This window comes from Pipistrellus kuhlii, unplaced genomic scaffold, assembly GCF_014108245.1.
Source record: "Pipistrellus kuhlii isolate mPipKuh1 unplaced genomic scaffold, mPipKuh1.p scaffold_m20_p_8, whole genome shotgun sequence".
NCBI classification, from domain to species: domain Eukaryota; kingdom Metazoa; phylum Chordata; class Mammalia; order Chiroptera; family Vespertilionidae; genus Pipistrellus; species Pipistrellus kuhlii.
Genome location: NW_023425584.1, coordinates 31,846,324 through 31,870,327, shown reverse-complemented (window position 1 = coordinate 31,870,327; position 24,004 = coordinate 31,846,324). Strand labels below are relative to the sequence as shown.

Sequence of the window (24,004 nt, the reverse complement as noted above, 5' to 3'; positions counted from 1 at the left end):
AAGTATCATAAATAGTATTTAAAAAACTGACAGGAAATACTGCAAGCCTTGCATGACATTTTCTAATGATATAAAAATTATGGCAGATTCACCTGTCCAAGGTGAATGCTTTCAATTAGCTCACAATTACTTTAAGAATATCAGGGAAATTAAAGCATTTGGGATTATAAAAGCAGATTTCAAAAAAGAACTCTGGAGAGTGACAGTGTTTGCCTGTTTCTACACAGATTGGGATCTTCAACAACGAAGTTCTACTCATCCTAACTACAATTATGGCTTGAAGAATGTTATGTTACGAAAGATCAGCCCAACGTTACTGAGAAACTTTGAAAAACTCAAAAGTGATTTAGGAAGAATTAACCAAAGCTTCCACTTCATTTATTGCAACTGTGCAAAAGACAATCCAACAATCCTTCACGATGTTTTTAGTTTTTGCTTTCTGATTTAGGAAATATACAACTTGTTACAGAAACTTCTCCAAATCAAGGAAAACCTGCCCCCCAAAAAATCCACAAACCTAAGCACTCTATCAGGTTAACAGATTTTAGTTATGTATTTGAAAACCAGTCTTAAGGCCAAATTAAAATCATTTAAGCTAACCCAATACAGAAAGTTTGAATCCAAGCACAAAATATTGTAAAATTTCCCAATGAGTGTGAAAAAGTACCTTCATAACTGACCTCTAAATATGCATCGTCCTCCACCAGAATTCACCACCTGACTGGATGCAACGTTTTTAAAACACTCGTACAGTATTTCAGGCACCCTTCAAGAGATGTTATCTCTTAATAACATGGCTGTTACACTTTACTTACAATTCCTATCTCGTTTTCCAGTCTACTTACCTACGAGTGAATATTACTCAGAAACCTACAGTTTTACCCTGAGAAAGTAAGGACTGAGCCAATGATGCTTTCTAGTGGAAAACACCAGGAAGTCCCGGGCAGGGAGGTAGGCGGGGAAGGCGGCAAGGCTAGCGGGAGAGGAAAGGTGGTCGTCACCCGCCCGCCCGAGGGCAGGCCCGGGTCGGGGCCGCGGAGGACAGACTCTGCCCAGGCAGCAGGTGTGAGCCTCCGAGGGGACAGCCGCCGCCGGCTTCAGGTCTGACAGCGGGACGCGCGCCGGGTCCGCCGGCCTTACCTCCGGGGTCCGCTCCGGCGGCTTCTTCTTCAGCGCCTGCCTAGCGCCGGGGTCCACGGGTGAGTTCATGGTCGCGGCCCCGGCCCCCGGCCCCGGCCCCGAGCTCCCAGCCAGCCCTCAGCAGCGCTCGCGACAGCCCATTCACCCTAGGCAGGGGGTCTGAACCCCATCCCCGGCGAGGAAACAACTCCGGACGGCGGCGGGCACCCGGCTCCAACAAACAAGCCTTCGCAACACCCGCCCAGGGTCTCAGCCCACGCGCGACTGGCCAGAGGAGCTAGCTCGGAGGAGGGGGAGGGCGAGTGCGCAGGCGCCGCGCGCGCGCGCGCGCCCAGAAACGCGCGCCCAAGGGCGTGGCTCCGCGGTGACGTAAGGACTGGGGCGGCTCGGTTAACCCTCTCGCAGCTCTTCTTCCTGAGATTTAAACACGCGTCGCGAGACCTCACCTAAACCTCTCACGGGATCCGCCTCGGAGGTGAGGCTTGGGCTGCTCGGACTTCCGGTTGGAGGGCCCGGATACCCGCGGAGGGAGAAATAGCTCGTGGAGACCGAACCGCGGGGATGGCGTTGTAGTTGGAGTTGTTTGTACCCAGATCCGGAAGCCCAGGGCGTGGCCAGGCCCGAGGCGCACGCCCCGCCCTCGGGGAAGGTACGGAAGTCGAAGCCACCTTTTAGCAAACAATTTCAGGCGGCTTCGTATCGACGTTTCTGGTAATGACTAGTTTGTGGAAGAGCCCCACCAAGTACTTGTCAGAAGGAGGATATCCTGAGATCAGGGCAGAGAAATCACAGCTACGCGGGTGGACCACCGCCTTGCCTGTTGCCAGCAGTTACTGCTGGTTGGCAAAGGCAGTCTGACCGTTCACATAACCAGGGTCCAGGGCAGACCTCCTTCCGTCCAACCCCTTCATTAGGCAGCAGGGCTTGTGTTGCCTGGATTCTAGTGACTGCTTTTGTACTACATTTTGCATACAAGTTTCCCAACAAACTGGCCCATTGATAAGAAAAACAGACCACTATCGGGGCAGCCGGCCACCTGCAGAGGCTTGTTTCCACCAGATCACTAACAGTCATTTCCAAATTCATCCTCCTTTGCATCTCTATCTCATTAATGCATAGATGGGCCCCATTGGTCACTAATTGCTTACTTTGGAGCCACCATAGATATGTCCTTCCCACTGAATTTTAAGCTCCCCGGGGGCTGTGTATCACATCTAGGTACATTTTACTATTGCTTACAGCAATTACCACAGCTCAATACATTTATGATCATGACGTTATTCACGGTAATTTTTTAATGGGATGGTCAGAAAAAAAATGACCTTTTAGACTTTAAAGAGTTCAGGCTGCGACATTTACGTTTCTAAGACCCGATAATGGCTGATGTTGATAAGGGTTTTGTTTTCCGTTGGTCGTTAGGCTTGCTCAAACTAAGTTTACAACATAATACGGTATTAGCACACATCTTTGAGTATTGGACAAAAATCTTAAAATGGTTATGGCTCAGACATTCTGGAAAGCAAGTTATTTTGGAGAGATCATGAAGCATTGACGGCCCATTTTATTTTTTTTAATATATATTTTTTATTGATTTTTTACAGAGAGGAAGAGAATTAGAAACATCGATGAGAGAGAAACATCGATCAGCTGCCTCTTGCTGAAGACCCATTTTCAACATTTTGTGTGTAGGTGTGTAAATATATCCTCTCAAAGGTCTGCCTAAGATCATAAAGGTTATCTTTTCCATTCTTCACGGATCAGTTTTCAGAGCCACAACAATAGTATTTGAAAGAGGGAACAAGAAATAAAGCATGATGATCATTAGCTTAGACTTTAGGGACAAACACCAGAATTTGTGTCTTTAAAACGTCGTTTCTAGTAAGAGACTCCAGTGAAGTTATCTCTGAACATTGGTTTACCTCTGGCCAGTGTGGTTCAGCACTAAAGGGTCATTCATGGTTTCTATTTGGGTCAGGGCACATACCCAGGTTACCATTGGATCCCCATGCGGGAAGCAACCAATCAATGTTTCTCATATCAGTGTTTCTATCTCCTTTCCCCTTTCTCTAAAATATCAAATTAAAAAATAAAATGGAATAAGTACCTATTGCTTTGGAATTCTCTTAAGATTGTGAGAAAATTCATGTGAAACACTTAAGATGTTGCCTGCCCAATTCAAGAAATATTCTATTACTTTACCTCTAGGAAGTGACTTCTCTAAAACAGTAATCAAGTCAGAAGAATTTAATAGGTTTTTTATAAAAGCCAATTTCTTCCATTAACTATTTGGAAATATATTTAAGTATTCATGAAGATGTGGAGCAACAGGAACTCTCACAAACTGGTTATCTGTAAATTGGGAAACCACTTTGGGGGGGAAAAGTATCTGGTAAAGTGGAAACTTAACATACTGTATGACAAGTCAACTCTGTGATATATATTCTAAAGAATACCCAAGTACAACAGAAAAGTACAAAAATGTTCTTTTGTTCAAAATAGCCAAAAACAGGATATAATCCAAATGTTCATCAGAATATCAACTACCTAGCATATGGATGATTCTCCAGCATAATGTTAAAAGAAAAAATCAAAACACAAAAAATAAAATATAATTACATATAGACAAAGTTCAAACACAAGCAAAATTAAAGTATATCACTTAGAGATGCATACTCAGATAAATCTATAAAGAGAAAGCAAGAAAATGATGTTCAAGAAGTCAAATTGGTAATTATAAAAATGAGAAGGGGAGGACTTCAATGAGAATAGGATACATGGAGGAGGGGGCTTCTGAATTACTTTTCTGTATAGTACTTTACAAGGAAAAATGAATTAAATATATAGACATAACTTTATTAAGATTTATTTTAAAACAATTAAAAACTGTTAATATACATGGAAACTATACACATACCTAAATATTATATTACTATCTTATATTATGCTCTGATATGCTGGGGGAAAAAGTGAGACGTGAAAGCTTTCATAGTTATTTCGAGATGAAAGGCAATCTCTAAAACAGGATTCACCAGCATTAATATGTGAAAGAGAAAAAAATGATTCTGATTTCAAGTAATTTATTAAATTTTGGCAAAATAAAAACTGGTTGAATCTTAAAAGAAAAAAAAATACACTATATAGATGGTGTATTATAGAATTATATACCTGAAACCTGTAATTTTAGTCACCAATGTCTCCCCAATAAATTTAATTTTAAAAGTTAAAAAAAAAATTTTTTTAAAGAAAAAGTGCTTAACTCCTTACCATACCTTATTTTACTTTATTATACCAGTAAGTCCTTCTCATTCAGAGTTGCAATTCCCCAGCCCTCACTGCACCTTCAGGTCAGGTTTGGTCTGGTCCCACTTGCTATTCTTCCCCTATCATCCACATTGGCAAAGACACATAAAGAAATCCTGTATATCTTCATCTGTCACCACATAGTAGTTGGAAACCATTCTAGTCTGAGAAACAAAATGGACCTGATAGGAAACACTATTAAACTCAGATTAAATTTTCTGTATCTATTTCTCATCAACAAAATCATTCCTTTATGTTTCTCAAAAAAGTAAGAAAACAGCAAATATCAACACAGGTACCAATTATAAATCTCTAAAATAATTGATGGATGCTTCCCAAATATTTGCTATTTCCTCTGCTTTAAAACAGTGCACTTTACTCTCTTTGGTCAAATGTAAGAGTGATAAGTGTAACACGATATGAAAACAGGCACTACAAAAAGCCCCCTGTCTAATTCTGCCTCTTGCCCAAATCAACCCAGCCTGACTAAGGCAGCTTCCCAACAGCCTACTCAGGGCTGAATCACTGCAGCAGAGCAGACACTAAGGACAGATGGAAGAGCAGACTTCCCTACAATGTATGTAGATAAGAGGACAGACTTGCTGAGTCAAATGCAAATCAGGATTAGAACCCAAAACAACTGGCCAATTTTTAATTGTAAAGTCAATAGTCTTTTGTATTGGATACAATGTTCGTTAAAACATTTACATAGCTTTTTCTAGATTTTAAGTGATTTTCAGTTTCTTTTAATAAAAGCATTTAAAGAAATTTTCAATTTGCCATCATAAGGATTAGGTCAAATGTAATATACCAGTATTTTTATGTTACATTTTCATTTGGAACACTGTATGTTGAATTCTCCCCACAACTGGTGGGGCCATAGAGAGGAGGCTGGACAGATTGCTTAGAAACAGTAGCAGCCACAAATTAATGAATACTTGGGGTATGCCATGCATTAAGATAAATTCCTGACATTTCATTTTTTCACTTGATTCTCAACCTCATAGATTGTACTAAATTACCAAAACATAAATTTACGATTAGAAGAGGACATTATAAACAAGGTTACATGCCTAGAAGTGTCACATCTGAAAAAAAGAATCCAGACATCAGATACATGAAAGAAAAATCAACATCATACTTCAAATTGACATGTGTATTTATTGCACAAATTTCCCCTAGGACTGGGAGGTTATTATAATACAGGTGCACATTTGAGAAATGTATACAGAACAAGAAACAGTATGTACATTTATCCCACCATCTAAATAACTTAAAGAAAGCAGAAGGATCTCATAAGACATCTACCAGAAATAGACATTGTGTAAAACCCTTTTTTTTTTTAAGTGATCAATCCCAGTGTATGCCAATTGCAACAAAATTAAATTGGTGCTGGTATGTTTATTGCACTTAACAATTTCAAGCTCAAAATTAAGACATATTAATAAAAGCCAATAATATTTAAAATCAAACCAATTAGCTTATATGAAAGGAAAAAATATTTTAAATTGTAATGTAAAAGATCCTTTATTTTCTATTGCAACAAACAGGTTTTTAAAAATATGTAACACATGTCTATCTGTACCATAAGAAGTTGAAAAAGTATTTCAAACAGTCCAAAACTCTTTCACATTCATCATAATGACCATATTTAAAAGCAGCAGCAGCTTACTCCATGGTCTTTGTGTAAGGAAAAAATGACTATGATGAAGGTAACAGAAATTACAGAAGGGCTGGGAATTGTAAAGCTCAGGAATCCTATAAGGATTAATAATTCTATAAGAAACTATAGGCCTTTTCCTTCCAAGCAAAGCTTTAAGAGTAACAGTAGCATGAGACATCCACTTATTGAAGACTAAATTTTCTAAATAATTTATTAGATTTCAAATAGATAGGACTGTGAATAGCTTGATGATTAAAAAAACATGCAAAACAGACATTATCTATCTGCTATATATCATTCTAAACTACAAAACATAATGTACAATGACCCACATATGAACTTTTCTATATTCTGATTTTGCCAAGAGATTGATTTATAAAATTCCAAACAATAAAATAGTGAAGAATTTCATTAATGAATGGAATATGAATATTAAGCAAATGAAAATATATCCATAAACATTCTTTGGCAGCAAAGTCATCCATGGGAGACTCCAGCACTAACTGGGGCCAGCTGATAGGACACAGAGGCCAAACTGATTGCAGGCATACCAATTTCAGATTTACATTCCATTAAAACAATAATTTCTTCTTAAATATAGGTTGGAGAGTTCTTGCATACATAGAGAGCAAGGCAAAATGTGATCCACCACTATAAATTAAAAGTCAAAGCTTAAACCACAAAAATCGTTCTTAATTACTGAAAATTGAAACAGCAAGAATGAATGTATTATATAGAAAATATTTATTAATAGGATAAGCAAGTAGTTTCTTTTTTAAAGCTAACCAATTATGATAAAAATATGCATGAAAGCAAAAATCAACTTCACTTCTAGAATTAAAGTATCTTAGACCAGGTAATTAAAGAATAAACTATAATGTAGTATTCAAGTAAACTGAGGTAGTAGAGCATATTGAAAACTTTACTTACCCATTATTTTTATTTACATTATTTACAAGAGTTTGGTTCCATGTTAGCCTTTCTCAGAAGCAACACTCTACAGTATATACAGAATAACAATAATTAAAAAGTAAAAATCCCTGGGGGGGGGGGAAATAGTTTCTGGAAGAAGGGAAAATCAAGAAAAGAGAATAATTTTAAGAATTAATGAGTTCAATTTAGTGTAAATAGAATATTATAAAGCAGTGAAACAAAGAAAAATATTTCCCATGGGTTCAAGGATGGCTAATGCCAAAAGCAAGAGCCTGGGCTACCTGAGCACTTTTGAAGAAAATATTATTTTTGCCAATACTTTGGTACAATTTTTAATCCTAATTTTAATTTATTAAATTAGGTACAAATATGTTAATATTAACATTTATAAGAATTAGCTTATACTTATAAACAAATAATATAAAGTATTACTATTTTGGGAATTTACATTCATCAGCCTGAAAAAAGCGATTGGCTTTACTTGTATTTTAGGGTGTGTGAAACAGGAAAATCACCACAAGGTAACATTTCAACATTATATACAATGAAACTGGTTGGAAAAAAAAATTATGTTTACCAATCTTATATTTCTACTTCTGCTTGTTTAAAAAACTAGATACATATGTACACTTGGGTGGGTGACATAATACAGATTTACACTCATTCTTGTAAGTTTCTTATCATTAACAGGTTACTTAAAACACTTTGAAAAATACCCCCAAATTAACTATTTTGAATTGACAATATAAGAAATAATCAAGGTTTTATAAACCTATGTACCTTAGAAATAAAGAATTAAAACAAATGAAATGACTATTTGTGAGTCATTTAATCATGAGACATCTGTTGCTATTTATGAGTTGCGGAAACACTGTAGTGATCATATAAAAATCCTAAATGTCATTCATTTTATATAATTTTCTAAGTTATACTTTGGCCTTTCTAAATGTTTCCCCCCGAATTACATATGCTGCTTTAGTTCCACTGGGTTAAAAATCTAACTCCACCCAAAAAGTCCAGTCAAAAAGAAAAAATGATCCATCCAATGAACACACAATATGCACTGTAATGCAGGATACACAGGTGACTGACTCATTCAGATCAGAATCTAATGGGGGGGGGGGGATATGCCATAATGCATGTTTTGTCTGCTATTTATTTAACGTTCCAAACAATCTTTATGTTAAAGGAGTATCTGGGCAACATATGGAGAGTGAGTGCTTGCTACAGCAGCCAGAAGAGGAAGATCACTGGATTCAATCCTGAAATTAAGAGAAGAGAAAAAAAATCTTAGTCAGGCTTTCTGTACCCAAGTCACTATACCTCAATCATAAAGGACCCAGGTCACGCTGGCCAAAAGAAAAAGGTAAGAGAACTAAAGATAATGACAGTTGGAAATATTTCAGTCAGTAAAAAACAGAACCAAAGTTTAAAAAAAACAACAACATCTACCCAGCCAATGTGGCTCAGTGGTTGAGCATCAACCCATGAACCAGGAAGTCACAGTTCGATTCCCAGTCAGGGCATATGCCCGGGTTGTGAGCTTAATCCCCATTAGGAGGCATGCAGGAGGCAGCCAAAGGATGATTCTCTCTCATCATTGATGTTTCTATTTCTCCCTCTCCCTACCTCTCTCGGAAATCAATAAAAACATATAAAAATATTTTATTAAAAAAAGGATCTGAAACCCAATGTTGAAATCATGAGTGTAGGAAAGCATCTCACTGACCTGCTGATGGACCATGCATCAGGGCAAGAAATCTAAGAAATACAATATTCTATATAATATAATATGCAAATTGAGTGAATGGCAGAACAACTGGTGGAAAGACTCATAGCTATGATGTGCACTGACCACCAGGGGCAGATGCTCAACACAGGAGCTGCCCCCAGGCCAGCCAAGGTGGGTGCCAGTGGGAGTCCCCCAATTGCCCTGCCTGCCCTGCCGGTCACCCCACAGAGGGAGGTGACAGAGAACATCAAGGTGCAGGCCAGTCAGCAAGTGGGTCAGCACTGCCCCTCCCCTCCCCCATCATCCTGCCAGTCGCCTCCCGCAGAGGGAGGCAACTGGTGGCAGCAGTGGGGGACAGGACAATAGGGAGGTGGGGGCATGAGTGGGGGGGGATTGGAATGGGGGGTTGAGGACAAATATGTGATACCTTAATCAATAAGGAAATTAAAAAAAAAAAAAAAAAAAAAGACAGCACAATATGAAAGCCAGAAAAGAAACCATGAACATACCCTAGAACCACTCCCAGCTCCTTGACATGAACTCGCATCTGGCCCCTCAGGTACTCAGACAGCATTTTGCTTTTGAAGTACAGCTCCTGTAACCGGTCTTCAAGATGCATTACACACTGCAGTTAGGGGAAACCAAGAAACAGGTAAAAAAATTGTGTCCAATTCTAAGTGATGGCAATTTTGAAAGCATTTTTGACAATTCTATTTAGTTACTCCAACATAAACTATAATTTGGAGCACATTTTTTAAAAAAAAACTGAATTTATTGGGGTAACGACAGTTTGCAAAACATACAGGTTATAAGTGTACAACTCAGTAAGACATCATCTGCACACTGCATTGTGCACTACAGCCCCAAGCAAAATCTCTTTCCATTCCCATTTCCGCTCCCCTTTGTCCATTTCCCTTTCTCTTTGGCTATTACCACATTGTTGTCTGAATGTTACATATGTGTTTTGGCTAATACCTTCACCAATTATTTCATCCAGTCCTCCCTTCCCCCTCCCCTCTGACAGCCATTAGTTTGTTCCATGTATCCCTCCCTGCCTGTTTTCTATATTTTTTTGTCAGTTTATTTCCCCCCCATCATATTCCACATTTAAGAGAGATCACATGGTATTTGTCTTTCCCACAAAGGATACAATTTCTCCACATCATGGCCAATACTTTGTTATAAATATTCTTTGGTATCTCATTGTGGTTTTGATTTACATTTTCCCAATGAATAATAATGTTGAGCATATTTTTATGTGCTTTTTGGCCATTTGTGTATCTTCTTTGGGGAAATATCTATTCGTTGTGCCTTTGTTATTATTGGGTTGTTAGGGCTTTATAATAATATATATTCTGGATATCAATCTCTCTTCAGATATATAATTTGCAAATATTTTCTTCTGTTCTGTGGGTTGTCTTTTTACTGTTGATGGTGTCCTTTGATACCAAATGAGTTTTTAATTTGATGAAGTCTAATTTATCTACTTTTTACTTTTGTTGCCTGTGCTTTTGGAGTCAAATCCAAGAAATCACTGCTGAATCCAATGTCATAGATTATTCCCTATGTTTTTCTTCAAAGATGTATAGTTTTAGCACTTATATTTAGGTTTGTTAAATTTTAGATTTCAGTTTATTTTTGTAGGTGTAGGTAAGGATTCAACATCATTCTTTTGCATGTGGACAGCCTGTTTTCTCAGTATGAGCTCTTGAAAAGATTCCTTTGTCTTTGTCTTTTGAAAAGGCTCCCCATCAAAAACCAGTTCATTTTTTGTATGAGGGTTTATTTTGGGGCCATTATATTCTATTAGTCTATATGTCTGCCCTTATGCTAGTATCATACTGTTTTGATTACTGTCACTCTGTAGTAAGTTTTAAAACCAGGAGTTGTGAGTTTTCCTACTTTGTTCTTTATCAAGATTGTTTTAGTTTGTTCAGGGTCCCTTGAGATGCCATACACATTTTAGGTTGGGTCCATTTCTGAAAAAAAGAGTCATTGGAATTTTTATAGGAATTTCATTAAAACAATAGGTCACTTTTGGGGAGGGTGTAGTCATTTTCATAATACCCAGCCTTCCAATCCTTGAAATATGGAAGATAACTTTTCATTTATTTGTCTTTAATTTCTTTCAGTAACGTTTTATAGTTTCCAGTGTACCAATCTCTTATTCTCCTTAAATTCATGTCTAAATATTTTATTCTTTTGATAATATTATAAATGCTTTCTTCATTTCCTTTTCAGATTGTTCATTGCTAGTGTAATGCAATGCAACTATTTTTGCATGCTGATTTTATATCTTCACACCTTGCTGAATTCATTTATCAGGTCTATTAGTTTTTTTTGTGGAATCTCCATTTTCTAAGTGTAAGATCATGTCATCTATAAACAGAGATCCTTTTACTTCTTCCTTTCCAATTTGGATGCCTCTTGTTTCTTTTTCTTTCTTAACTGCTCTGGCTAGGACTTACTTACATTGAATAGAAGTGGTGAAAGTGGGCATCTACATCTTATTCCCATTTTAAGGGTAAATCCTCATTCTTTCACCATTGAACAGGACGTTAGTTGTGGGTTTGTCAAATATAGTCATTATCATGTTGATCCACAGTGGTTTTTAACTATGTTATATTACAGTTTTCCTAAGAAGAAATAAATCTTGAAAGTTGGAAATGGTGTCGTCCATAAGAGGTTGCTGGTATTATGAAGAGGAATCATCAAAACCGTAGCATGACAATGATGGTCCAGAATGCACTGGCATTCTGCAGAAAACTTAGGGACATTGCATGTCCCTACATTACATGATACTAGTCAGGTACTAAATTATGGCTGCTGAAATAATAGAATATACTATAAGACATATACACATCCCCTTCTTTTTCTAGTCTTCTTGGGCTGCCATAACAAAATAACATTATCACAGTGGTTTATATAGAAAATTATCTTTTCACAGCTGTGGAGGCTGTAAGTCTGAGATCAGGGTGCCAGTATGGTCGGGTTCTAGTGAGAATTCTTTTCCTGACTGGCAGACATCTGTTTTGTCCCTGTGTCCTCACATGGTGGAGAGAATGCAATTTCTCTTTTCCTTTTCTTATAAGGCCACTAATCTCATCACGAAGGCCCCGTCCTCATTATCTAATTAATTACTTAACCCTAATTAACTCCAAGAGACCCGACTCCAAATATCATAATCACATTGGAGGTTAGGGATCCAACACACGGGCCTTTACAGGAACACAAACACCTTCTTTCAGGAAAACAATGAAGAAGCTAACAGTAGTGGTTCAATGTAGGCACATACTAAATAGTTTAGTCACCTATTACAGTGCTCAAATTCAAGCCTTAGACACACTTACAAAATTTGGAGACAAGTTATGTTTATAAAGCTGAAGAGTGGAATGAAGCAGATTGGAAACAAGACTGGAAACCAATACTTCCTTTCCCAGTTTATTATCTGTCACTCGTCTCTGGCTACTGGCCACTTGCACAGTCCATTTATCCATATCTGCTATAATACAGACAGCTTCTGCTATTGGTTCATCCAACACTGGATGCTGCGGGGGGAAAAAGAAGAATTCATCTTACAATGAGCAAATGAAATTTTCAAAGATAATGCTAATGGAGTGAGACAAGGAAGAGATATGAAATGCAACTAGAATAAAAGAATTTTAAATTATGACAGGTACTGCCAATCATCATAGGTAGAAAGATGCATTACCAGAATCTTGTAGTCTTTAATCCAGAACTTGACTTTCACTGATCTTTTAACCATTTACTCATTCAACAAATTTACTGAGTATCAGCCATGTACCAGGCAATTGTAAGAATTTTTTTTTTTTTACCTTGAAAGAGCTAACTACTTTTAAAATATATAGAATAGGGATTGACAGGAACAAGTCAATGTTAAGATTCTGTGCTAAATATCCAAACCTGTCAGACATTAATTTGCTTGAACACCTCAGGGGCCATTCCTTGATCACATGAAGTACCCTGCTGGCTATATTCACTAGGTATTTCTTTTTTTATCAAGATGTATATCCAGAGTATGGATACAGAAGTTAAAAGGAAACAAGTCAACAGATACTCATATGGCTAAATCGAAATAAAAGTCCCTCTACACACACACACACACACACACACACACACACAAACACACATTATACCCTAGTTACATTTTTAAAAATACAGATCTATAACTAATAGAAAAAAAAATACTCAAACTATTTATCATAAAGATCTCTAAATAAGTATGGAATATTAAGATTTTAAAGAACAACTTTTATTTTTGCTTTGTATATCTTTATATTGTTTGCATTTCTATCACAAGCAATTACCTAAACAACAATTTTAAAATTAGAGAATTTAATGCATAGTAAAAAGTATTTTTAACTCACATATACTGATAATAGGACCATAGGCACATGGCTGTGCTCATGACTTCCTATAGTTTACACATAAAGACCAAAAGCAATTTTGTCACAGTACCACTATCAGAAAGAGGTGATGAGCCCTACAATGCTCAATACTTCAACATAATTCTATCTTTGGAAAGGTAAGAATTTCTTCAACACTGGCCATAAACCAGATTAGCAGCAATAAGACTGAGACATAAGTAATAATTTGAAATACTTGAACCCAATAGCCTTTTTCCTTTCAAGTTTTATGTTATTACAATTTTATAGTTAAGAATGTAAGTTTCCTCCTGGATAAACCCATATTTGGCACTCTCAAAGTATATTCCTTTGCACAGTTAATGAACAATCGCTTTGAATAAATCTTTTTGTTTGATGCTAAGGAAAAAGAAAATGAAGCTCACAGTCTTATGAGAAAGATAAATAAATACACCTGGCTATAAAAAGAGAAGTATAGCCCAGCCATTGACCTGGGTTGAGCGTCAACCTATGAACCAGGAGGTCAAGGTTTGATTCCCAGTCAGGCACATGCCTGGGTTTGGGCTCGATCCCTAAGATGGGACATGCAGGAGGCAGCCAATCAATGATTTTCCCTCATTATTGATGTTTCTATCTACCCTTTCTCTCTGAAATCAATAAAAACATTTAAAAAAATTTTTAAAAATAAATAAAAAGACATGTAACAGGTGAAATAGAAACCAAGTGCTGGGGTAGTATAAGAGGGACACAGGAAGTTCTGTGTGACTGGGAGTTTCACAGTAGAAGGGACATAGGGATATGACATTGAAGTATAGCTAGGATTGCTGTTGATAATAGGGAGAGAAATATGGATAATTCCCAAATGGATAACCCTTTGAGACAATGTGGAGGAACCTGGAGTATTATACTAAGCAAAATAAGCCAGTCAGAGACAAGTATCGCATGATCTCACACATATGTGGAATCTAATGAACAAAATAAACTGTTGAACAAAATAGATCCAGAGATATAGAATCCTGGAACAGACTGACAAATCTCAGAGGGAAGGCATAGGTGAGGGAGTGGAAAGAGATTAACTGAAGAACTTATGCACATATATGCATAACCCATGGACACACAATAGTGCAGTGAAGGCCTGGGGAGGAGGCAGGAGCCACATGGAGGGGGAAGAGGACAGCTGTAATACTTTCAACAATACATATTTTAAAAATTGCATATATGTATAGGTGTGTGTGTGTGTGTGTGTGTGTGTGTGTGTAAAATATGAAACACTAGAAACCTAGTTACTGAAATAGATGGCAGAAGACAAAATATTTATTTATTTATTTATTTATTTATTTATTTATTTATTTCCATAGTGAAAAGGCTCCAAGAGCAATAGAATGGGACTACTAATGAAAAAGTCTTGCAAGCTTTGTAATGCCAATTTTGCATTTGAAGTAACCTTTGTTCATCTATTTTAGAGACAGTATGGCACACAAGTTTAGAAGCATAGAGTAAGAACAGGCTTAATTGCCGAAACCGGTTTTGCTCAGTGGATAGAGCATCAGCCTGTAGATTGAGGGGTCCCGGGTTCAATTATGGTCAAGGGCATGTACCTTGGTTGTGGGCACATCCCTGATGGGGGGTGTGCAGGAGGCAGCTGGTTGATGTTTTTCTCTCATTGATGTTTCTAACTCTCTATCCCTCTTCCTTCTTCTCTTTAAAAAATCAATAAAATATATTTTCTTTTAAAAAGAAAAAAAGAACAGGCTTAATTAAGATCAGGACTTCCATTACCTATCTATACCTGAAATATAAGAGTAATGATAATAATAATAAGTACTACGGGGATTATTATAAGATTAAATGAGGTATTACATTTAAGTGTCTAATACACACATAGGGGTGTCGAACTCAATCAGAGAAGGGGCCAAAATCTAAAATCCAGCCTAAATCGCGGGCCGAATGGTTTACTGAACAGTCATAAACTGTCATTGTGATGGAAACGCAGCGGAGTGCAGTGATGACAGTGCGGTGCGGGCCACATTGCAAGGCCTGGCAGGACGGATTTGGCCCGCGGGCCTTGTGTTTGACACATGTGCAGGAACACAATAAATACTAAATGCTTATTACTATGACTTTTTTTCCCTAGTATTTAGCAGGTAGCAACTCAACACCAAAATGCTTTGTCCTCAATAGGATACAGTAACCCCATCCATTGTCAGGCTTTCAGAGAGAACAATAAAGAGCACCATGTATGATAATGGGTATAGATGGAGGAAGAAAAGAGACTGAGTGACTAAGATCAGGCATAAGGAAAGACAAGAAAACACAGAGAGCATTTCAAGGACCCACATGGGATTTCCTAATCAAGTACTTGCTCAGCACTGTATTAGGCACTGGGAGGACAGAATTGAAAATATAGAAATGGTTCCTTCACCCAGAAGAGCAAATACCATCCACTGATATAAATTGTTTCTTCTGAAGCATTACTTTCTAAATCTTCTTCAAGTATTTATTTTTATATGTTGTACTACACTTATTCATTTACTTCCCTTATTTTCTCCATTACTAAGTAAGTAACTTGAGGTCAGAAACTATTTCTTAGAAAGTCAATAAGTATTGATATTAAAAAGTTGAGCAATATAGCTTTTTAAATATAATGAATGTGAGTGTGACTAAGTTTTCCTGGATTTACCATATTCCCCTACTATATAATAAAGCACTAAAATATACAACTTTAATTTTCTACAGACACAGTTTAAACCTTTTTGACTAACAATTGTCTGCTAGCTCACTGAGTCGAATTTCTCACCCATTTTTTTTCCTAGATGGCTTTCTTCATTTCTTTTTTAATGATTATGGGTAGTTGGGTGAAAAGAAGGAAAGTTTTATTAAAACAAAAACTTATTAAAGTGACATGTAGAATTGAAGGGAGAAATAGAAAACTCAGCAACAGTTTGAAACTCCAATATCCACCCTCAATAACTGATGGAACAACTAGACAGAAAATCAGCAAGGACATAGGTTATCAAGCAACTTGACCTAACATCAATAGAACACTCTGCCCAACAATTCTTTAAATGTACATGGACCACCCTAGCCAGTTTGGCTCAGTAGATAAGAGCATCGGCCTGCAGATCGAAAGGCCCCAGGTTTTATTCTAGTCAAAGGCATATGTTTGGGTTGTGGGCTCAAGTCCAAAGTGCAGGAGGCAGCCAATCAATGATTCCCTCTCATCATTGATGAAACCAATTTAAAAATATATTTTTAAAAAATAAATAAATGCACATGGATCATTTTCCAGGATAGACCACATGCTGGGCCATCAAACAAGTCTTAGTAAGTTTAAAAGTATCTTATCTGACCACAATAAAACTAATTTAGAGAGCAATAATAAAAGGAAATTAAAAAATTTCACAAACATTTAGAAAGTAAGCATCATGTTTCTACATAAGCCATGGGTCAAATTATAAAATACTTTGAAGTGAATGCAAATGAAAACACATCAAAATTTATGAGACTCAGTTAAAAAAGTGCTTAGAAGGAAATTTTCTAACTTTAAAACAATTATATTTGAAAAGAAAAAAAAATGTTTCAAATAACATAGGCTTTTACCTTAAGAAGCTAGAAAAAGAGCAAACTAAACCCGAAGCAATTAGAAGGAAAGAAATAATAAAATGATAGAAAACAATGAAATATAAAATGATTACAGAAAAATGTCAATTAAGACAAAAATTATTTCCTTAAAAGATCAAAAATCCCTAAGCTAGAATAAGAATCAGAAAACCTTTCCTATAAAGAACCAGATAGAGAATATTTTTGACTTTAGGAGATGTATGATCACTGTTTCAATGACTCAATTCTGCTGTCAAGGCAGAAAAATAGTCATAGAATATATAAATAAATGGGTGTGGTCACATTTCAATAAAACTATATTTATAGAAAGCAAGTGTATTTGTACCATGGGCCACTGCTTGCTGATGTTTGATGTATGTGGGCCAAAAGTACCTACTAATGAAATCAAGGCATGAATGAGCTCTTCTTCAGAGAATCCCCTACCTTTATGGGATGAAAAAAATGGAACAATACAGATTACAAAAATCACAAATAAAAGAGAGGACATCACCAGAGACCTTATAGAAATGAAAAGGATTATAAGTATTTACTATGAACAACTTTATTCCAATATATTGAAACTAATTTCTAGAAAGACAAAAATCACCAAAATTGACTCGGAGAGAAAAAGAAAATCAGAATAGATCTATAATAATAAATTGAATTAGCAATTTAAAATATTCTCATCTGGACCCTAGCAGGTTTGGCTCAGTGGAAAGAACATCAGCCTGGAGACTGAAGGGTCTCAGGTTCAATTCTGGGCAAGGGCACACGCCTGAATTGTGGGCTTGATCCCCAGTGGGGGGCGTGGAGGAAGCAGCCAATCAATGATTCTCTGTCATCACTGATGTTTCTAGCTCTCTCTCCCTCTCCCTTCCTCTCTGAAATCAATAAAAATATATATAATATTCTCATTTGACCCTGGCTGAGTGCTTAGTTGGTTAGAGTGTGGTGCAGGCACACCAAGGTTGCAGGTTTGATGTCCAATCAGGGCACTTACAATTAGCAACCAATCCTAATATACAAAAACTCTGGGTCCATCACGACCAGAGGTTCAACCAATTGGAAGTCAGTCCTGCAGTCAGTGCTGGATTGCCATGGTGACCCAGCACTGACTGCTGCAGAAGCAGGTGCAATGACCCAGCACTGACTGATGAGGGGGCTGCAAATCAGGCCCAGAGAGAGGCCTGAAGAGAGAAGCAGGGTCTGATCCATAGCCTCTGTGGCAGCTATTGATCAGCACTTTTCTCTCTCTTTCTCTCCGGGCCTGGACAGTAGCTGTGCATCCATTTTTCTCCAGGCCTCCACTGGGGCTGCTGATCAGCTCCGTTTTTCTGATCAGGCCCCACTGATAGGCCCAGAGACACTGACTGGAATAGAAACTGACCAATCAGAACCAAATCTGCATGAACTGTGAGGAGCCAATGGCTGCCTAGGAGGTGGAGCTTTTGATCCTGACTAGCATAGAAACCAACCAATCAAAACCAAATTGGCCAGCAGAGGAGGGTAGTTGGGGGCAAGATTAGGCTGGCAGGGGAGGGCAGTTGGGATGTATCAGGCAGGCAGAGGCAGTTAGGGGCAATCAGGTCAGCAAAGGAGGGCAGTTGAGGGCCATCAGACCAGCAGGGGAGGGCAATTGGGGCTGAGATCAGGCTGGCAGGGGAGGGCAGTTGGGAGCAATCAAAACAGCAGGGGAGCAGTTAGGTGTTAATCAGGTCAACAGGGGAGTAGTTAGGGAGTGATCAGGCTGGCAGGCTGAAGTGGTTAGAGGTAATCAGGCAGGCAAGCAGTTAAGAGCTAGCAGTCCAGATTGTGAGAGGGATGCCCAACTGCCTGTTTAGGCATGATGCCCGGCAGTCGGACATCCCCCAAGGGGTCCCTGATTGGAGAGAGTGCAGGCCGGGCTGAGGGAACCTCCCCCACACGTGGTGCACAAATTTTGTGCACTGAGACTCAGTGAATGGATAAATAAGTGAAGCAACAAATGGATGTTTCTGTTTCTCTTTCTCTCTCTCCCTCTCCCCCTCTCTAAAAAATCAATAAAAAATAAATCATATAAAGTAACATATTCTCATTAAATTTTTTTCTAGCTTTAAGCACCTGTATTTGAAAAGGAAAATGTCTTCTAGACCCAGATGGCATTACTGGTAAATTCTATCAAACACTTAGAGGAAACAAATAAAAGCAACAACAATCTTCCAGAGAATCTGAAGAGAAAGAGAAGGGGACACTTTCCCCCTACTCATTCTATAAGGCTAGTATTATTCTTATATTAAAACTAGACGAAAAACAGTGGATGAATATCTCTTATGAACAAAGACTCCAAAATTCACAATGAAATATTAATAAGTCAAAACCAGTCAACACATAAAAAGTACTATATATACCATGACCAAGTGGAATCGCCCCCCCTTCCCCCCGCCGCTGAAATACAAAGGATTGGTTTTTCATCTAAAAATGAATCTATGTAATCTTGATTAACAGTTTAAAGATGAAAAATCACATGTGTTTCAATTGACACCTAAAAAATCTCATACCTATTCATGATTTAAAAGGGGAGAAGGACCAAAAAAACTCGAAAAATTAGGAAGAGAAGGGAATTTTCTCCACCTGATAAACGGCATCTGTAAGAAGCCTATAGCTAATATCATACTTATTAATAAAAGACTAAATGTTTTCTAAAATAAGAGCAAGACAAGGATGTCTACTCTCAGTACTTCTGGCAACATTGTATGGAGGTTCTAGGCTAAAAAAGATGTCAAACTGGAATTGATGACATGAGCTTGTGCGTACCAAAATCCTAAAGAATCTACAAAGGAATTACAAAAACTAATAAAAGAGTTCAGGATGAACATACATAAATCAATTGTACTTCTATAATCTAGCAAAAAATAAAATGAAAATAAAATTAAGAAAATAATTCTATTCACATTTAAGCATTTGCGATTTTATTGATATAATCTAGTGATAACTTGATATTGGAACGCTCTACTCACTTTCATGGTGTCAGATACAAACAGTTATTGGTAACTGATTCACAGAACAATGATTGTATTACAGTGAAGTGTAATAAAAATATAAGGTGATTTTGGGTTCCACTGGTTAAGAGATCATTCTAAATAAATTCAAGAGCAGTGATGGTCACTCACCTGTACAGCATGGGACAAATCTGACAGCAGACATTGACGGAGCCTCTCATCACTACTAATTCCTTGAAGAACGAAGTCAGGCACGTAAGACGAACAGTAGCCACCTAACAAGGACCTTCCAAAATTGGCGATGTTAGGCTGAACAGCACTCACTTCAATTAACTTTGACCTAAAAAAAAAAAGTCCAGTCAGATCCACAAAATACTCCAGAGAAGAGGGTCTGATGAACAACTTTGTAATGAGGTGAGTAATAAGTCTTTCATAATAGACTTTAGGAATGCTGTCCCTTATGTAAAAGATTCTTAATACAATCAGATTATGAAAACCATCATCCAAAACAAAGTAGTTAAATATCTCACAAATCCAAAGTTTGCTTTCTAACTTTTTTCAAATATGAATCTTCTTGTACATTTGACCCAGAATATTACATATATTCCCCGTTTTCCTCTTAGTGTTGGCCAAATTTATTTGTAACAGCCATTTATTACCTTCTCAGTGATTCTCCCTAGTTGCCAGACCCAGCATAGGTTCCTTTTTGGAGCATGATTATTTACTCTTGAATGGCTTGAAAACTCCTAAGAAGAAGTCTCCTACACCCCAACATTACTTTTCTCTACTGCCTCCACAAAGCCTTCCTGAAGTGCCTGTGGGGCTTAGCCTTTAATCTTTCCTATGAGTAATAGGACATGATAACATAATCATCCAGAACAATGATCTGTCTTTCATATTAGCTACTACCAACCTTTAGAGACAAACTAAATAAAACAATGGTACATATCAACATAAGGCCTATTATAGATCAAAACTTCCTACTTACCCAGGAAAAGGTATCTCATCTTCTTCTGCCCAATCTTCTTGCTCTCCTCCATAATAACTGCTTACTTGTCTAGTCATATCCTGACCTGTATCTTCACTTTCACTATCCCCAAGGGCACTATCTGAACTTTCATTTCTTGGAATGTCCCATTCAATTCCTACAGCATTTTTTTTCTCTGAACTCTCTTTATCCCCATGGGGGACAAGAAGGGAGAGTGCACCTCTTTGGTCCTGCTGAGGGTAGCAGGTTTTACATGAATCTTGATGAACTGCTTCTACACATTTACAAAGTTCATTGTTCTGTTTGCTATTTTGTGGACATAATCTTTTTGAAAACTCTAACATGCAGCAGTGTTCTTTACTGTCTGTACTTGTTTTAACTGGGATATCATCAATAGTTCTGGTCTCAATGGAATCATCATTAAAATATTCATCAAATAAGCTCATGCTTTCTGGCTCTAAATGATTCCAACAGGGAAGTTCACAGTGCTCTCCAGAAACCATTGGTATATCGGACTCTTTAGATTGGTCCTTAGTTGTTTGTTTAGTTTCTTGATGCAGATCAACAGCCTCTCTTTCTTCTTTCAGTGGTTTGGTGTGATGCCTGGTAATCTGATCCACCACAGCCTGACTTCTGAGTTCAGTATCTGAGTCAGGTGACATAGAATCCCCAATCAAGAAAGTAACCTTTGTCTGGTTTGCCTCACAAGAAAATGTAGTAGTCACAAGCTTATCTGGAGGTTTTTTTTCCACTATCATTCCTGTGGGTCTCTGCACCTTGCCTGTGTGATTACCAGAATCCAGCAATTCATCACTCTGCCATGTTTCTTCTGCTGGTTCTAAGCCTGATTTCAACAATGCACATTTGTCAACTGGAGCAGATGCTGTGCAAACAATTGTCTCTAACTTGGTGTCAAGGCAAGCTCTTAATTTATCTCTGCACTGTTCAATATCAACAGCATTTTCTTCTTGGCAGTCAGAAGGAGAAATCATTCCACACTCATCTGTAATTCCTAGCAACTCCTTAGAGCTGTTTTGAATATCTTCCCTCTCTTTTCTCAAAGCACTCTCTGAATTTTGCCCAAGGAGTGGACGACTACAATATTTACAGTTACAATTAGGAGTCCTTGTTTCTTCTGACTCTTTAAAGAGCAAACTGCTTTTGTTTCTATGCATTGTGATAAGCACATATTCAGATTCTTCTATTTCACCTTTCTCTAACGTGGTTGTAATTACTGTGCCTGGCATAACAATGGCTTCATCTTCTCCGTTTTCTAAAAGATGGGTTTCTTGAAGTTCAGAGCATCTTATGAAATAAGTAAGAAAATAAAGCAGCCTCTGGACCATGTCTTGTCGTTTGCCAACTACCACAGTTCTTGCTAACCTTACAGGAGAGCCAATAGCACCGTACAAGTCCCCTGCAATGGAAAAACAAGTTAATGGACACATCCTTTACTCATGCAGCTAAGCAAGCTGTTTTCAATGACTGGAAACCTATTCTTATTGTATGAGGGTTCAGGTTTTATTCTTAGTTCTTTAATAGGTGAGCAACTATTCAGAAGAATAGGATAAGATGAGTGATCTAAATCAAAGAGAAAGATGAATGCAGGGGTTTTCCATCTTCCTCCTTTAGTAGTTGCTATGGTTTTGAAACCTCAAGCAAAAAGTCAGTTGTAAAAGTTGAATTTAACAAGAATATTCTGTGTCAGGCCCCAAGTAGAGAAGTAGAGCCCTCCATCTAGGTGGAGAAGTACTGCCTGAAAATATTCTGTAGCTGCATTCAATGCAGAGAAGGGAAGCACAAGGAGAGGAAAGAAGTGGTGGTGGAATGGAACAGAGCTAGAGTGGTCACATCATACACCTCACCTTCCTTGATTTAAATCATAACACCAAACATTAATTTTTGCTACCCTAATCAGAACCCTATAGCAGCCATGGTTTTAAAAAGCCCATTTTCCCTTCCATTCTCTCAAGGGTTGGGTCCTAAGGACAGACCAGAAAAGGCAGGTGAGACCTATCCTAAGAGGAAAACAAAGGGCAACATATTTAGCTATGTGGTTCATTTTCACTTTTGTATCCATACTAGACATAAACAATAATTACATTATAATAATTACATTGTTAACTAAGAGTAAACAATGTCATTTTTATATTTATGCTATACCTCAACTTAAACCAAAATAGGTTTAAAGACTTTAAAATGGACAATACAAAGTAATTAGTTTAAATTTAATTAAATTCTGAAAGTTGTTATTATAAATATTTAATATCTCTATTTAAATTTTAGAAAAGTTTCACACTTTTTAAAGGAATGAAGACATATTAAGTTTCAAATAAAGGTATGCTACAAACAGTATTATGCTAAGTTTTCTTTTTTAAGCTAAGACACTGGCCCTAATACCATCATGCCATTGTTCAAAACTATGCCCAAGGCTCCCACTAATTACTAAATAAATTGAACTGCTTTGGCATGGCAACTGAGTCTTTTATGACTATTTCTACTTTACTTCTCCAGGTTACCTGCTTATGCACTCAAAGTCCCACTTAAAGTAGACTACTTAAATCGAATATGCTCAGAACTTTCAACACCTAGAACTCTTTACTCATGTTATTTTTGTTCCCTTCCCTCTATATTTTTATCAGTCCAAAGCTACCAACCCAATCATCCTCCCTTGGGCAAAAGTTTCCCCAACTGAACACCCACTGAATTTTTTATTTCGCTCATAGTTCCTCTTTGATTATCATTATTTCTCACATATTCATTACCTATAGAATAATACTGTCAACTTCTTGAGGGTAAGGACCAGATATAATTTTATACCCTCTAATATTCTTTGCTCTTTGTACAGAGCCTTAAATATATCATGTACTCAATATAAAACTATAGAATTGAAAATAGGTTTGTAATGTCCCCCCCCAAAATATTACTGAATCGTGTGATTTGAAAAAAAGGAAAGTTATTAACCATACAAAAGAATACTACTCAGAATTTTAAAAAATGAACTATTAATACATAAAAAATAGGTGAATCTCAAAATAATCAAATGAAAGCATATACTACTATGATTCCATTTCTTTAAAATACTAGAAAATATAAAGTAATCTATCGTGATAGAAAGCATATCAGCGGCTACTTGGGTATATGGGACAGTGAACAGGAAGAGTGGTGAAAAACAGGAGGAAGGGCATGAGGTAATTTCAGAAGTGATGAATATATTCACCATCATGATTTTAATGATGGTTTCAGAGACATATATTTTGACATATACATCAAAACTTACAAAAT

At 37.3% G+C, this 24,004-nt stretch overlaps 2 protein-coding genes across 16 annotated transcripts in view; both read right to left on the bottom strand.

The window, feature by feature from the left end:
• Nucleotides 1–1,444, bottom strand: part of RAPGEF6 (Rap guanine nucleotide exchange factor 6) — a 142,513-nt gene extending 141,069 nt beyond the window's left edge. For 6 of the 10 annotated variants that reach the window (XM_045576315.1, XM_036424572.2, XM_036424571.2 and 3 more), the window contains exon 1: nucleotides 1,141–1,442. In XM_045576315.1, the coding sequence (XP_045432271.1) occupies nucleotides 1,141–1,209 (69 nt within the window). In that variant the 5' untranslated portion in view covers nucleotides 1,210–1,442. Of the gene's footprint in view, nucleotides 1–1,140 lie in introns of all 10 variants that reach the window. The other 4 variants (XM_045576314.1, XM_036424584.2, XM_036424586.2 and 1 more) reach the window with 2 other exon arrangements.
• A 4,137-nt stretch (nucleotides 1,445–5,581) lies between these two features.
• The window catches only part of FNIP1 (folliculin interacting protein 1), a 96,412-nt gene continuing 77,989 nt past the window's right edge, over nucleotides 5,582–24,004 (bottom strand). For 5 of the 6 annotated variants that reach the window (XM_036424589.2, XM_036424590.1, XM_045576318.1 and 2 more), the window contains 5 exons: nucleotides 20,720–22,136; nucleotides 19,903–20,071; nucleotides 12,119–12,316; nucleotides 9,278–9,393; nucleotides 5,582–8,298 (listed from right to left, as the gene is read on the bottom strand). In XM_036424589.2, the coding sequence (XP_036280482.1) occupies nucleotides 8,220–8,298; nucleotides 9,278–9,393; nucleotides 12,119–12,316; nucleotides 19,903–20,071; nucleotides 20,720–22,136 (1,979 nt within the window). In that variant the 3' untranslated portion in view covers nucleotides 5,582–8,219. The remainder of the gene's footprint in view (nucleotides 8,299–9,277; nucleotides 9,394–12,118; nucleotides 12,317–19,902; nucleotides 20,072–20,719; nucleotides 22,137–24,004) is intronic. The other variant, XM_036424591.1, reaches the window with a different exon arrangement.